This window comes from Pseudonaja textilis, chromosome 4 (genome assembly GCF_049901715.1).
Source record: "Pseudonaja textilis isolate UNSWEBS1 chromosome 4, rPseTex1.2, whole genome shotgun sequence".
NCBI classification, from domain to species: Eukaryota; Metazoa; Chordata; class Lepidosauria; order Squamata; family Elapidae; genus Pseudonaja; species Pseudonaja textilis.
Genome location: NC_141993.1, coordinates 78,168,072 through 78,183,637, shown reverse-complemented (window position 1 = coordinate 78,183,637; position 15,566 = coordinate 78,168,072). Strand labels below are relative to the sequence as shown.

The 15,566-nt window shown below is 39.4% G+C and overlaps 1 protein-coding gene across 1 annotated transcript in view; it reads right to left on the bottom strand.

Annotated features, from left to right (window-relative positions):
- Positions 1–8,254: 8,254 nt before the first annotated feature.
- The window catches only part of FNDC3B (fibronectin type III domain containing 3B), a 298,122-nt gene continuing 290,810 nt past the window's right edge, over positions 8,255–15,566 (bottom strand). Inside the window, exon 26 of the mRNA XM_026705754.2 lies at positions 8,255–10,766. Coding sequence (XP_026561539.2) covers positions 10,455–10,766 — 312 coding nt within the window. The 3' untranslated portion in view covers positions 8,255–10,454. The remainder of the gene's footprint in view (positions 10,767–15,566) is intronic.

Below are 15,566 nucleotides of genomic sequence, written 5' to 3'. Positions count from 1 at the left end.
AATAAGACCCTGTCCTTTTTTTTTGCCACAAAAAAAGGCACCAGGTCTTATTTTCGGGAGGGGGGGGAATGTCATCCACTGACTCACTTCACTTGCACGTGTTGCCCTCAGCCTCCTTTTCATTGTCAGAGGCCTTTAGGAACTTCTTTGGCTTCAGATAGTTGTAGCTAGGCCTCACACACTTTGGACCATTTCTTCTGCCGCCGGCAAAGCTTTCCTGAAGGCCTCTGTAGCCAATAACAGGACTCTGGATTGATCCAGAGTCTTGTTATCAGTTACAGAGGCCTTCAAGAAAGCTTTAGGAAAGGCCTCTGTAACTGATAACAAAACTCAACTCTGGCCTCAACTCTGATAGCAGAGCTCTGGATCGATCCGGAGATCTCTTATTGGATACAGATGCCTTCAGGAAAGCCTTGCCGGCTGTGAAAGAAATGGGCCGAGGTATGTCCGAAGGTAAGTAGTAGGGCAGCTCTACCCCACCATCCAGGGGTGGGATTCAAAAATCCCAACAACTGGTTCGCTGCCCAGTTGCTCGGTGGGCATGGCCATGGTGGGCGTGGTCTACTGGAACTTCCAGGAAGGCCATTTTTGGCTTTCCCAAGGGTCTGGAGGCCCTCTAGAAGCTGGAAACAGGCCAGTTTCTAGAGTTCTGGTACTTCCGGAAGGCCCATTTTTCCTCCTCCCAGAGCCTCCATGCAGACCCTGCACTTACCTGCATCGAAAATGGGCTGCACGGAGACTCCTGTGAGGGCGGGGCGGGGTGGGTGGGGCCAGCTACTGGGTCGGCGAACCAGATGCAAATTCAACATCCAGTTTGCTTGAACCGATCCAAATCGGTAGAATCCCACCCCTGCTTCCATCCCCACCCTAGCTTAATTTTTACCCATGTACCCTGGAGTGGGTAGGGTCCTAATTAGGGCTTATTATGGGAATAGGGCTTATATTGGGCCCATGTGTAAAAATCAAGCTAGGACTTACTTTCTGGGTAGGTTATATTTTCCCAGGAGACACGGTATATTACTATGCTAATCAATGCTAAACAGAAGCATAAGAGAATGATTCTGTCCAAATTCACTACATCAAGACTGATACAGATATTCAGAGTTGGAAGGGACTTTGTAGGTCATCTAGTCCAACCCCCTGCCCAAGCGGGAGACCCTACACCATTTCTGACAGATGGCAGTCCAATCTCTTCTTGAAAGTCTCAAGTGATGGCGCTCCCACAACTTCCAAGGGTGAGCTTTCCATTGGTTGATTGTTCTCACTGTCAAAAAGTTTCTCCTCATTTCCAGATTAAATCTTTCCTTGTTCAGTTTCCGTCCATTATTCCTTGTCTGGCCTACAGGAGCTTTAGAAAAGGACTTAATTATGGGAGCATAGAGTATGGTATTTGTTGTCAGTTGGGTCTACCTTCTGAGATAAAATCTGAGTTCCTAGAATTAGATGCAGATATCTGTCCAAAGAGATGTCTTCACTAAATTACCTTGAAAGTATATTTGCATTTACTCTGACATTCAAACTATGTACAAATTAAGGTGGCCATTAGATGACAACATGGTTTGGGGAGTTGTATGTCTTTGCTGCTATCTAATGGTTGTCTAGATTTTTGCAGCCCCGGTATGACAGCCCTTATAGATGCCCCGGTTGGATATTTGACGGGAAATCTTAGGAACAGTTGACTGAACAGTTACAGCATCAATGAACAAAATGACTTGACCCCTTTCCAAAGTTTTAGCCATTACATTGCCCCCAGGGGTGATTCAACTCGCCTCCACCTGCCCATTGTCATCATCTAGGTTTTTTTTGGTCCCAAATGACCTTCAGTGTCTTCTTGTTCCAGCTGACCAAGCAAATGTGGCTTAACCCTTTGCATCAAGAAGCCGAGCCAGGACTGGACTACCTGGTACACCATGGATCTGTGGATCACTATCCTCTTTTAATGACCCCATAATCCCTTGCAGGGGTGGAGTCTGGGCAACTGAATGTTTATTGGCCAGATGCCCTTCCTGTTGCCAATGCTGAGTTTTTTTTTCCAGCAGATATATTCTCATTTTTCCCAGAGAGAGAGAGAGAGAGAGAGAGAGAGAAATATCTGCTTCTACCTGGGATCAAACTCACAACCTCCTGATTGTAAGGCAAGAGCTCCACCTCTAGGCTACCACACCACAGACCATGGATCTGTCGATGCTTTTCCTAATATGCTATGATCTGGAGTTGCTTCTTGCTTGCTTGCTTCTGCTTCTTATGGTGCTCTGAGCTGGTGCTGGGCTTCCAGGTGTGAAGGTCTAGGCTGGGCATGCGTCATCAGCAGCAAGAGCAAGAAGACAATGATGATGTACTAGGGTGGCAGAGCACAGGGTGGCGGAGGCCAAAAGAGCATAGATGGAAGAAGAGGGTGCGTGAAACCAGTTACCAAAGCTTGGAGCAGGAATGACTTGGATTGGAGTAGGCACTTTATTTTTATTCTTTATTTACCATACTCTAAAACCACCAATCTCTTTCACAGAGGTCGTTCCTTGCAAAATGACCTGCGCTGGTTAGTTAACAATAGCAACGGAGAGTGCTAGAAATGCTATCACTAAGTGATGTGAAATCTCTTTCTCATTGCATTGCTTAGTGGTGGGAATTCTGCTTTTAACTGTGGCCGTAAGTCAAGAATCATCTTAGTATTTAAGTTTGTTACAGGTACAGCAAGTGAGAAAGGCCCATAAAATTCATTCCTTTCAAGCACATGGATATACAAGTATTTGGTTTTGTTTAAATTATTGACTCAACGTGACTTACATTTCCAGCTGTTATGCCATGATGCTATCTATGTTCATGATCTCAGGGCTTTAAAATATGAAATCTGAATCAGTATATGTATTTGATGTATTTGTAAAACCTGGTACTTTCATATCGTTTTTCTGTAAAATCCATGGTTCTAATGTCCAAATCGTATCATTGTGATTTTTCTGTTCAGCAGAACTGGTTGGGTCATATTTGAGAAGACGAGACTGTTCAAGACAGTGTGCTCGATTTATTCTGGATACGATTTGTGCTTTGCTTTTGTTTACAATGATCTGCTGCTCTTCAAAACATTAAACTTTGGGCTGCTTCTGTACAAATGTTGCCTTGGAGTTTATTCTCAAGTCTCTACTGTGTGCTTGATGAAGGCTTTGTATATATTTTAAATGGATGATTAGGAATGGAAATCATTACAATAGATGAGCTTTTCTTGCCCTAGAAATGATTTTAAAAAATAATTGAAGTAGTAGTTTTACAGAAAGAAATAAAAAAATCCAAGCAAACAATGTAGGAGCATTATTCGGAGCCTCGGTGGTGCAGTGGTTGGAGTGCAGTACTGCAAGTACTCCTGCAATTTGGCAGATCGAATCCCACCAGGCTCAAGGTTGACTCAGCCTTCCTTCCTTCCGAGGTGGGTAGAATGAGGACCCAGATTGTTGGGGGCAATATGCTGACTCTGTAAACTGCTTTGAGAGGGCTGTAAAACACTATAAAGCGGGATATAAGTCTAACTGCTATTGCTGTTGCTATTATACAAAAAGCAATATGATTAAATACAAACATGGAGCTTTTTTGGTGCTCTTTTAGCATGGTGGCTTGCTTGCAGACATTTCATTATTCAGCCAGATAATATTGTGACTGAACACCAAGAACTCCATAGTTCAATCCTGAACTATAGATATTTCCTTTTGTTGGAAAAAGTAAATGGTGTTGTGGCCTGCCAGCAGCCAGTGGGACTGGCAGCAGATTTGGCAAGTGAGGAGGTTGGGGAGGAACATGGGCGAGTCCTGGAGTCTGGGGAAGGCTCTGACGAGTGCTCTGCATCGGAGGCAGAGATGGGGCCAGGGCCGTCTGACAGTTATCAGCTGCCTTCGGAGTCAGAGATCAGTGGGGCAGAAGAACAGCTGGAGCCTGTTCCCAGTGTGCGCATGTGCAGAGCTGCCAGAAGAAGGGGACAGCTAAGGAACAATGGTCGACTTGGGAGTAAAGCCACAGGTGGACGGTGAATGGCCCCTCCCATAGGGAATAAGGAGGAGTGAAAGGGAAGTGGTGTTAGCAGGAGGCAATTAGTTCAACTCATTTGGGTGAAGATCTGTTCCTGACTTCTTGCCAAGTACTATCTGCTACAGAGTGGTGTTTGGAAGATATCCTTTCCACAGAAGTTCATGGGTGAAAACATCTGTCATAAACCTCACAGATTAAGAAAATGGGACTGTAGAATCTTTGTAAAGGGGAATATGCCTGCATCTGCCTCATATCTGAAGAAAAAAAGACAAAGCTGTAAGAAATTTGGACCCACAAGAGAAGCTAAAAGCAGTATGAACACAGGTAGTTCTTGATTTACAACCATTTAAAATTTAAGTTACAACAACAGTGAAAAAAGTTACTTATGATTGATTCTCACACCTATAACCATTGCAGCATCCCCCACATCAAAATTTGGAGGCATGGCATCCAAATAGTTGCATTACAATAGTTGTGGCATCTTAGGGTCACATGTCTGCCATTTGCAGCCTTCCCAACAAGCAAAATGAAGGGAGGAAGCTGGATTTACTTAACAATCATTTGACTCACTTAACAGTTGCAGTGATTTGCTTAACAACCACAGAAAAGAGGTCATGAAATTGGATACAACTCAACTTGACAACCACTTTATTTAGCAATGGAAATTCTGATCCTAGTTGTAGTTGTGATAAAACTGCGAGAGGGTTTTGGCAAAACCATTACATGGAGAAAATAATTCCTTATGATCTCACCTAATATTGCTATCCTGCTAGCCAGGAATTCAGAGGTTTGCAATTTCTTACACATCCTCCGGTTGAGCTCTATGGGGGCAAAGATTTTCATGGAGGAACCTTCATATAAAGAGCCTTGACACCAAGAAAGAATTAAAACATTTATTGGGCATAAATATATTACATATACACTACAGATAACAGTTTACATACATAGCGTAATATCTGCAAAAATCTATACATTAAAATTGATATGGCAGTTTTAATACAATGCGTATGAAATAGTTAAAATTTACAAGAAAACTTATGATTATTTATTTCAAAGTTGAAAAGCTTGGAATGTATGTCCTACAAGTGAGGTAAAAAAAACGAAACAAAAAGAAAAACAACTTTTAATTTTCTTTTTCAATTTAAATTGTGCAAGAATAATGTTCAGAAACATTCAATTTTAGGGCACTTTTTCATGGTTAACAGAGAGTACTCATCTATTGTTGCTGACAAAACATGATTAGAAAACTACAACATTTCAAGTTCATAAAGGACAAAGGCAGATAATATAAAAATGTTTCTTTTTCTTCTTAAATAACTTCTTAAAATACTTTCCCCATATTGTTTTTTTTTTTTTACAATTTCTTTACACAAAACTGGGGACAAGGGAAGTTGATTTCACACAGCCAATACCGACTAGGCCAGAAAAGACATACAAGGTGATAGAAAGCATTTTCTTTCTTTCCCATAAACTGAAGGTTATAGAAATTGAAACAGGAATGGGTGGAATTATCTCTTTTACAGAATGGGTTGCATTAGACATTGACCTTTATGGAAAGGGGCTACTAGATAACCAATGATATCTGATCCAATCTAACTTGGCCATTAAAATGCATTGGCGTGTGTACGGTAAGTATGCACAAATGGGGGGAGATGTGAATAATTTCAATAAAAATATGAACCCTATCTGACCTTTCTTCAGTTCACTTTCTGTCAATCTTGCACAAAATGACGTTCTTTGTCTAAACACACAAATGGTTGGCTCTGGATTAAAGAAGCAATCCTTTGTTCTCCTCACAATTGTCCACGGGAGCACTAGAAGTTGGTGAACTTTCTTATACCTGGAGGGAGTGATGTCTTTTAAAAGAGATCTACTCTGGGTAGATCAAAATAATCCCTCCTAGGATTGGTAATCTACCAACACTGAGACCACAATGAGGGCCAGTCTCCATGTTTCTAGCCTTCTCCTTCCTTATTTATTGGCTGAAGATGCCACATGCCTATCTTGGATGATTGTCCTGTCCCACCCAGCACAGATTTAGGAAAGAGAAGCATGGAATGATGAGGAAGGAGGAGGACAACCACCTAGCCAGACAGATCAACCAAATGAAATCTGCTAATCAATGGGGTGACAGATGTTGCACCTCACATTTATTTATCCACTGTATTTATATGGCTGTCCATCTATCTGAGGAACTCTGAGCAGTGAAAAAAAATTACATTTAAACAAAATCAACTTAAAACCATATTGAGACACAACAAAAACACAACCTGTTAGACATAGGCATCCATGGTGGAGCTCCCAACTAAGACTCACTCTCCGTATGTCTTTATCACCTTGTAAAAGGCCAACAGGACTACAATTTAGCTCAAAAGAGGTAATTATTCTAATTAATTGGTGTAATTAACTCCCTCCCTTAAAAATTAGAGAAAGAAAATAATTGATCTTGAAACCAGAGAGCTGAGGGCACTGGTTTGCTCTGATGGGAATCTCCATTTCCTGTAGGCAGAGTTGTGTTCTCCTCTTTTGATGATTCCAACTCCCCCTCCCCCGCATTAGTCCCACTGAAATCAAGGGGAAAACTTCCAACTAAAGGTCTCAACAACCAGTCAACATGATTGACTTTGCCTGCAAACTTTGAGAGCATATCTAGTAAGTTTCTGCTCAAGTCAAAAATGGTAGGGATTGTTATGACAGTGGGCTGATAATCACAAGGCACAGTAAAAGTGACAACAGTTGTTTTACACAGGTGTGGCTTTCCAAATGGATTGCCCCCACATCCAGAAAAATGGAAAGGATTTTAGAGCCATGACAGCTAACAGGTTTCCAATGACTCCAAGTTCTCGATGATTGAAATGAGATCAAAGCCCAGCTAATACTTATCTACATTCTTTAAAATTTTGCCAGCGCTTTTTTAAAAAATAATTTTATATTTGAAGACAACCAAGTAGTATTATATAAAAAGGAATAAAGTTGAATTAAACAACGACAACAATACCACATTTGTCAAGGCCAAAACTGGAGCCAGCGGGAAGAGGAGATTAAAAAAAGAAAAAGAACATAGCTCAATATCATTTGTTTGCTAGGCAAATATGCATACTAACATTAGGAAAGAAAAAAAAAATAGAGAACCTTTGTACTAGTTTGCTACATCAAGAGAGGCACACAGAATAATCAGTTTCAAACTATTATTTCAAAAGATGCTGATGATTTTTTTTGGCTACATGTAAACTTTGAAGATGATTGTTTTTAATGTACCACAGATGGAATGGGTGTAGTCCCTTGCAAGGTTGTTTATTTGCTTGCAGGAAATATTGGGTACATTTATTTTTTCTTCTTCTTTTTTGGCAATTCATAAACACTCCAACTTTTAAGCATACAATATACTATAAGAAGGTTAATACTAGGAATGGTGCCGGGGAATGAAAATATTTTACCTAAATTATACTTACATAAAACAAAATAGAAAAATAGTATGCTGCTAGGGGTCGGGAGGGTGGAGGAAAGGGGAGAGGTTTAGTAAATAAGTACACTTTTTATTTTTTTTACAATAAATAATGAGATTGCACTTTAATTGGCATTTTAAAGTACTGAATGCAGTATATAGTATAAATAATCCTAAAACAAAAATAATGTTGGTTTCCCCATTACTTTGGTTATGGAAATGAATGAATAATACAGGACTCTGTATCGTAGCAAGGAAAGGAAGGAAAGGAGTCCCTGCAGATTTTAACTCCACTAGTCGTTGCTGACTATAGGGGGCAGTGCTCATCTCTGTTTCAAGGCCGTGGAGCCAGTGCTGTCCAAAGCCATTTCCATGGTCATGTAGCCAACATGACATCGCAGAGCACTGTTTCCTCCGCACCGAAGTGGTACCTATTTATCTACTTACATTTGCATGCTTTCGAACTGCTAGGTAGGCAGGAGCTAGGCAAAGACGGGTCCTCAATCCCTTGCGGGATGCTCGGGTCTCGAACCCAGGCTGTTGGCTTTCCAGCCAACAAACCCAGCATCTTAACCACTGAGCCATCGCGCCGCCCTGTATATCATAGCAAAAGAGAAGACCAAAAAAAAGAAAAAAAGAAGAAGAAGAAGCACAATGCAAGCCAAACCCATAGAAGATTAAATAATATACACAGAACTATTCGTTTGTTTGAATGCAAGGGTACACAAAGTCTGGGACAACAATTCACAAGAACTCTTCCAATTCATGCAGAGCTAGAATAGAAACTGCTGGGTTGCATTTTTGTTTTTCCTGCACAGGCTTTTAAGGAAAGGGTGCACATTTTATTTTGATTGACTTAAAAATAATAATAAAAAAAGAGCTGATATGATTACTCCTCAGTCTCTCCACATTCTGGTACTTAAAAAATAACGTTGAGAATCTTCACAGGGAGAGCTTTTATGAGGCTTTGCGAAGAGGGAGCATATCGTTGTGCACTTCTGCTTGATGGAAGTGAACAGAGTTCCGTAGCAATGCTTCTCCAGTAACAACACAATTTGGGAGAGGTTCCTAGAGGATTGTAGCTCTGTGCATTTACACATGTAATTTACTTTACACCTCCTGTTCAATATCCCTGAGGCACTTAGACATCATAAAAATAACCCAATGATTCAAAGCTTTTTTCTCTCTCTCAAAACAACAAGAATAACCAAGGGTTTTGATCAACTGAATGAACATGCCTTGGCAATTGATGTAAAAGTTCATACAACGTCCCATACAGGAATGACACTAAGTTTGCAATGGACCACACCTCACCCTTATGATCTGAACAGTAGTAGAAACTAGAGCTGGGTGCCAAGACTGTAGCTGCTGCTGAAACCAGTTGCGCCACATCTCCTCCTTGTCTTTTCCCTTTGACCATGGCCACTATAGGAATCTCCAAAATTTGAGGGCCGGTGAGCATTCCTGGAATTTTGAGTGTGTAATAAAGGCATTCACAAACTATAGTGGCCGATCGTACTATATCCAATTGCCACAAGATAAAGCCAACACTGGTATGTAGCCACCAGCTTTCAATGAAGTTCTGGAGAACGTCTTAGAGGCTTTGCTGGAAATATCAGTAATGCTTGAGGTCAATATTTTGCAATACAGCACTGTTATGCTTCTTTTGTTTTATTATGACAGTGTGCTGTCATGTGAACAATGGTGTCTCTCCCACCATCATTTCTGAAGGCAGCAGCCAATGAAATCAAAGAGGGAAATGAATGGATACTATATGACTTTGTAATAAGAGATGCCATTAAGAAAAAAGGAGGACGAGGAGGAGGAAGAAATTGCACCTTTTCATGTCAGCTCTAATTACAGTATTTAGCATCTGAGATGCCTACAGAGTTTACCATTTTTTTCCAAAACTGAAATGCAGATGGACCTTTTTCTTAACAAGACTGATTGAGAGTTTGCTTATGATAAAAGGTAATAATCTAAATTAAATATCAAAGGCAGCAAGCTTTCGCCAGTTATAAAAACATAAGATCATGATGAATACAACAAATCTAGTGATTGGATTAAAAGTAAGTTTATATACAAAGGCAAACAAACTAGTTAAAAGCAGCTTTTCTTTAAACAAAATAAAAACAGCTGGACACGGGGAATAACTATTGCACAATGCCCTCTTAAAATTACTGCTATAAAATAAAGAAAATGGTAGGAACGGTAATGCTTTTCCATCGGTAAAGCTATCTGGCTATCAGATTTGATATACAGGAATTTATAGTGCGCAAACAGCTTGAGTAAAACGTTTACAATTCAAAGAAGACTTTAGGTTGCAAGATAAATTATCGGGATTGAAATGTGCTAAAAATATAATTGATTACATAATTGAGATTAATTTCCCCCCCTCGTATGGGGATAATGCAAAAACAATGCAAAACTGGCAGAAGGAGGGTTGAGGAGAAAATAAATGTAGTGAATATCGTATGCCATATTTATAATTAACGACTTGTGCAACAGATGCATTGCAGAATGCTTAGCTGCAATGCTATTACATTATGATGGTTAAGTCTTGCAGTTTCAGAGGAGCTTAAAGCGGTTACTCTAATGGAATAAACTTGCAACTTAAAGACTGCAACAAGTTTAGCACTAAGGCAAAAACGTGAAGGCAAACTGGTTACATTTCTACATTCTGAAAATAAAAAAACGAGTAAGTGAATAAAATCATAGGAGCAGGGAAAAGAACATCCAAATGTTAAATATGTGTTTTGGTCTCTGGCTTGGATATATCTAACCATTTCCTAACCTTGAATGTTCAAAAGGTGCACCTGAACGTCGATTTTTATTTTCTAAATAGGATTGTCATTCCCTCCCCCTCCACCCCTTAAAAACAACGATAAATCAGAAAAAAATGCACTGAAAAAATAAAGAGGACTATCTGAATAAAACATATTGATTATAGTATGAAGCATTAATTAAAACGATACCTCAAATACTTGTGTTGGACTCTCTACTTCATAAACAAATACTGTAGTATAAAAGCAAATAAGATGGAGACGCTTGCAAAGCCGAGAACTAAGAGGGCTGCAAACTGTTCATCAGAAGGCATCATACATTTAGTCTTGGGGTCATCGGTTCTTCCCAGTTCCCCAGTAAGCATGAGCTCACTCCGCTGGAGAATAAAGGCAACAGAAGTGCTGAAAGGTCCATTAAGTTCTTGTGAGGTATCCAAGCATCGGCGGCAAACACACACACGGAATCTATAATCTGTGTTCACCTGAAGGCCTGAGATTTGGTACGTTGTCTCGTCTCCCTTGTACACCTTGAAGAAACGAGAAGCAGAAAAAGAAAGCTTAGGTTACACAAGAAATTGTTACGGAGCTTTAAGTCAAACTCTCCAAAATTGCTTAAAATTGCAGCACACATTGTCTCAACGTTTGCCAAGCTCCTGGAGAGACAACATCAGGAGAGAAAAATCCCAAAGGTGCTTTACCAAAAGGCAACTGGACTTTCTTGGTTTTTCCTTGAAAAGATTTCGCTTCTTATCCAATAAGCTTCTTTAGTTCCAAATTTTCCTGAATGAGAAGAAAAACATTTTCAAGGAAAAAGGAAATCCAGTTGTCTTTTGGAATAGCATCTTTGGGACAACCATGACCTGGGTGACTGAGAATCTCCATAGACATCTGGAGAGAAAAGTTGACATTTCAGGAAAATGAATTTGATAACTAGATAGAGTCATCCCAGTCATGAGAAGTGTTTTATTACCATTACCAAGGTTTAATGGCCTTCCTAAAAACCAATAGGGTAGGAGCTATTGAGATTTCTTGGGACATGGGAGGCAGATACTGAGATGACTTACTTCCCTGGTCCCTGTGATGACATTTCCCATGAGAAAGAATACCGAGTAGTCTGCACTATTAGAACTTGTTGGAAAGGTATAAACAATTGAGAATAGAAGGTCATGTAGTGGTTAAATGGTTAAGCTTCTAAATGCTCTTCCAGGCCACCCCATTGCAATATTCCAAACAAGAGGTAATTAGGGCATGAATGACTGTCAGAAGAACCTCTTGTTCCAGAAGAAGTTGCAGGTGGCACTCTTTGCACACATTACTATACAACCATTCAGTAAGAAAAATGCACACAGTACATATTTTAACATTTCTCCAGGTACATCAGCTACACCTTGAAGCCTTGCTGTTTTTAATACTTATTCTTTTCTTGTCATTCTTTTTTTCTTTGATACCAAGAATTATAGAATATAATTCAGCATACCATGATCATTCCTATTTAAGTGTTGATCGTTTTCATGCAGCTTATCCTTCTAACATTTGCATCCTAAAAATTTTGATTACTTCTATTTTTAACTTCTCTGTTGTTTAGTTTCATGAACAAAATGAAGATGTGGGTTCTCCAACAATGGAGATTTTAAAGAAGAGATTGGACAGCCATTTGCCTGAAAGGGTTTCCTGCTTGAGCAATGGGCTGGACTAGAAGACCTCCAAGGTCCCTCCCAACTCTGTTATTCTGATTGTCATGTCCATCATCTTCATTTTCTTTCCCTCTTTATTCATAATTGTTTAGAATTAATTATTCTTAATTGTTTCTTGACCTGACTATATTCACTGCAACTATCATCCTGTGCTCTATACACACATTATACAATATATTTCATTATTATTGAATATGCATTTTTCTATACACAAACACCAGCAAATAGAACAGAGTGTTATAATGTGAAATATATAATTTCTGCCATTTTTATAGATTTGTAAAAAATTTAACTTCCCACTTCCAAGTAAAAGAAAGACACAGCATATAAAGTAACAATTACTAAATATTGTTTGATCCTATCATACTAAGCCATACAAATATCACTGCTTTCCCAGGTAGACAGGAAACATGACCAGTTGGGCAAATTCTACTTTATGTAAGGTAAGCTATATACAGGGCTAGATTAACAGAATCTTGCAAGTATGATAGTGCAAATCTTCCACTGTCTTTCTTTTTCCAGCATGAGGAGTTAGGGAAGTTCATTTCGAAGTCTCTTTCTCTGATCATTGTGTAGTTGTGGGCTGTGCACATCCTTATCAGATTGTTGCCTAGAAAGTATCCTTTTCTGCACCCCACTTCACTCCAAACTCATCTTCCAAGGTCATTCCCACATACCATTACAATCTTTGCCAGTACAATTCCATTCCAGCATGCAGCCTAGGTCACCACTCAAAATTACATCCCGAACTTTCCTCTATTTCTTTTTCTTAAGTAGTGAGTAGTGATGGACATTTATAAGATGGCAATGTGATGTATGTTTCATACCACTGCTCCATATTATGAATTGCCTGAATACATGCAATCAATATAAAATTACCAGAAAAATATACATATACCGCTAAATACCATTCCTTCTACACTTCAGCTATGAAACAAAAGCTCCATTTTATATTTTGCTTACATTTTACATACACTTGGAAATGAAAAAACAAACAAACCCCAAAATTGTGTAACTGCAAACCCAACCCAACCCAACCCCATTAAGGTTACTATAACTGGGGTACAAAACCAGGTGGCAGGAAAGATACATAGAAAAACCTAACTCTCAGCTGCCATCAAATGGTCTTCTGAATTTTGGTAGCCAAGATAGATAGCTGCACCCAATAATTTATTTTAACCAAGGCTACCACCTAGGAGTGACCTTTTAAGTTTGAAGTAAAAATGTGATACTGGAAATGAACTGAAGAAAGAATAGCACTTCAAAAGGTGAGTCAATTATTTTGTGCCAGATGGAAAAATTATTGTCCTTCAATAATGGTGATCAAACTCTAGCAGAGAACAGAACAAAATATCTTTTTTTCCATTTGCTGTGATTAAACAATTGCTAGCTCTAAGCTACACAACACAACATGACAAATATTAGATCTTTTCCTTTCAGGTTCTATTATAATAGTTTTATGCTTCAAATAAGATAAGCACCCTGCAGTCAAATAATTAGAAATTTGCATCTGTAATCCATAAATTGCCATAATTATGAAGATGGAAAAAGGATTACCTAAATGCATATTTAATATGCCTCAAATTTGAAAATCATGTATTACTATAATGAATGAATTGCTCCTTTTATTCAAAAATTACAGAGAACAGGTGGCTTCTTATGTACATAGGCCAGTTAAGCAAATAACGAGTAAATTTCATGATGCATTTATTTTATTTTTATTTAGGTATATTTCATATTTCTGAATCTCCCATCTCTCTCAGAGATTTACCTATAGCACCATTTTCTTATCCTCCTATTAGTTTTGACTGAGATTTCACCATTCAGGCTAAACAAACAGGGAAATTATGATTCAAAATGGCATGTGAGCCACTAAATGGGAGAAAAACGGATTTTCATACAGCATGACAAGGGGTATTCACAGTTGGATGGTAGACAAAGCCAAAACAGTGCCTTTATTGACAATCAGGATTTTAAAAGAAAATGTCTTTCAAATAGACATTATTTTGATCTTCATAATGAACCTCTGTTGTCCATGAAGCTTCAAAGGATATAAACAAACAGTTGGCTAACTTTGTATGCCTTGTGGTTCCTGACAGCATCACAGGTAGTTCTCCACTTATTGTGAGGATTCCAGCAGTTACCCCCATTTAAATCATGAGTCTTGAGTCAAACTTCCAAAACTTAAAAAGGATTTATTGGGAGTTAACATGCCAGCACTGCCTGGGTGTAGCCAACTCTGACACACATAATTCATTGTCCCCCTTGACCCTGGTTTTCCCCCAACCCACTGGGTGTATCCTAATTCATATTCTCCAATGGGACACATCCATAGCCAAGAGTCATCAATCATGCTCTCTAGTTAGAATTTTGCATGGCAGAAACTTCAGTCACCTAGTTACTATCTTTGAAAACATTTATGGAATGCAGTTTTGGTTTTGTAAACTGCTACACTGTTCCCCCTCCCTTTCTGTTGGCAACTCTAAAAAGACCAGAGAAATATTTTATGAGTTGACACTTATATTCAATTAGTGACTGTTTGAAGTTACAACGGCACTGAAAAAAGTGTCTTATGAGTATGAAAAATGGTCATAAGTCACTTTTTTCAGTGCCATTGTAACTTCAACTATTGCATAATCCCATGGTCATCATCATCATCATCATCATCATTAGGCCCTGTCCAAAGCACGCTGAGCCTCTAGTGTTTTCCAGTAGTTTTGATTATTTGCAGTATCTTGGCATTATCCCAAGGGACATTAATAATCTTAAGATCTTCCTTAAATATTTGGTGCCAAGTTTTCCAAGGCTGGCCTTATTTTCTTTTTCCTCTCGGACAGGGGTATCAAACTCGATTTCATTGAGGGCCACATCAGGGTTGTGTTTCACCTCGGGGGGCTTGGGGGGGGGGACATGGCCAGGGTGGGCATGGCCAGCTCAACCATCACTCATTGAGGCTCTGTTTTCGGCCGCAATGGTCTCCTGCAACCCTCTGCCAGGCAAAATGGAGCTTGGGGAGGATGCTCACAGTCCTCCCGAGCTCCATTGTTGTTGGCAGAGGTACTGCAGGCCGGTCCTTTGCTGTTTCCAGGGCAGACCCGTGGGCCAGATCTAAGCATCCCGTGGGCTGGATCCGGCTCGCAGGTCTTGAGTTTGACGCCCCTGCTCTAGGAGGTATCCAATGTAGTGCAATTTTTGGATGCTGATCTTTAGGCATATATAAGATATGGCCAACAAGGTCATGTGATCAAACTCTGGTTGCTAGGCAACTGGCATGCATTTATGACAGTTGCAGAGTCCAGGGGTTATGTGATCACCTTTTGTGACCTTCTGATAAGCCAAGAGGGAAGCCAAATTCACTTAACAACCAAGTTCTAAACAACTGCAGTGGTACACTTTCACTAGGGCAAGAAACATCATAAAATGAGACAAATCCTCTTAATTGTTTTCCTTAGTAATTGAAACGTTGGCTTCCATTGTGTCCATAACTTGCTTGTTGCTTATATATTTATGATTTATATTGTTTTATTTAGTTTCCTAGTATGATTTATGTTGATTGCTTATTTAGTATCCTGTGGCTATCATTATGTGTTGTATCTTATTATTTATGATGAATGACTTATCACTTATAGTTTT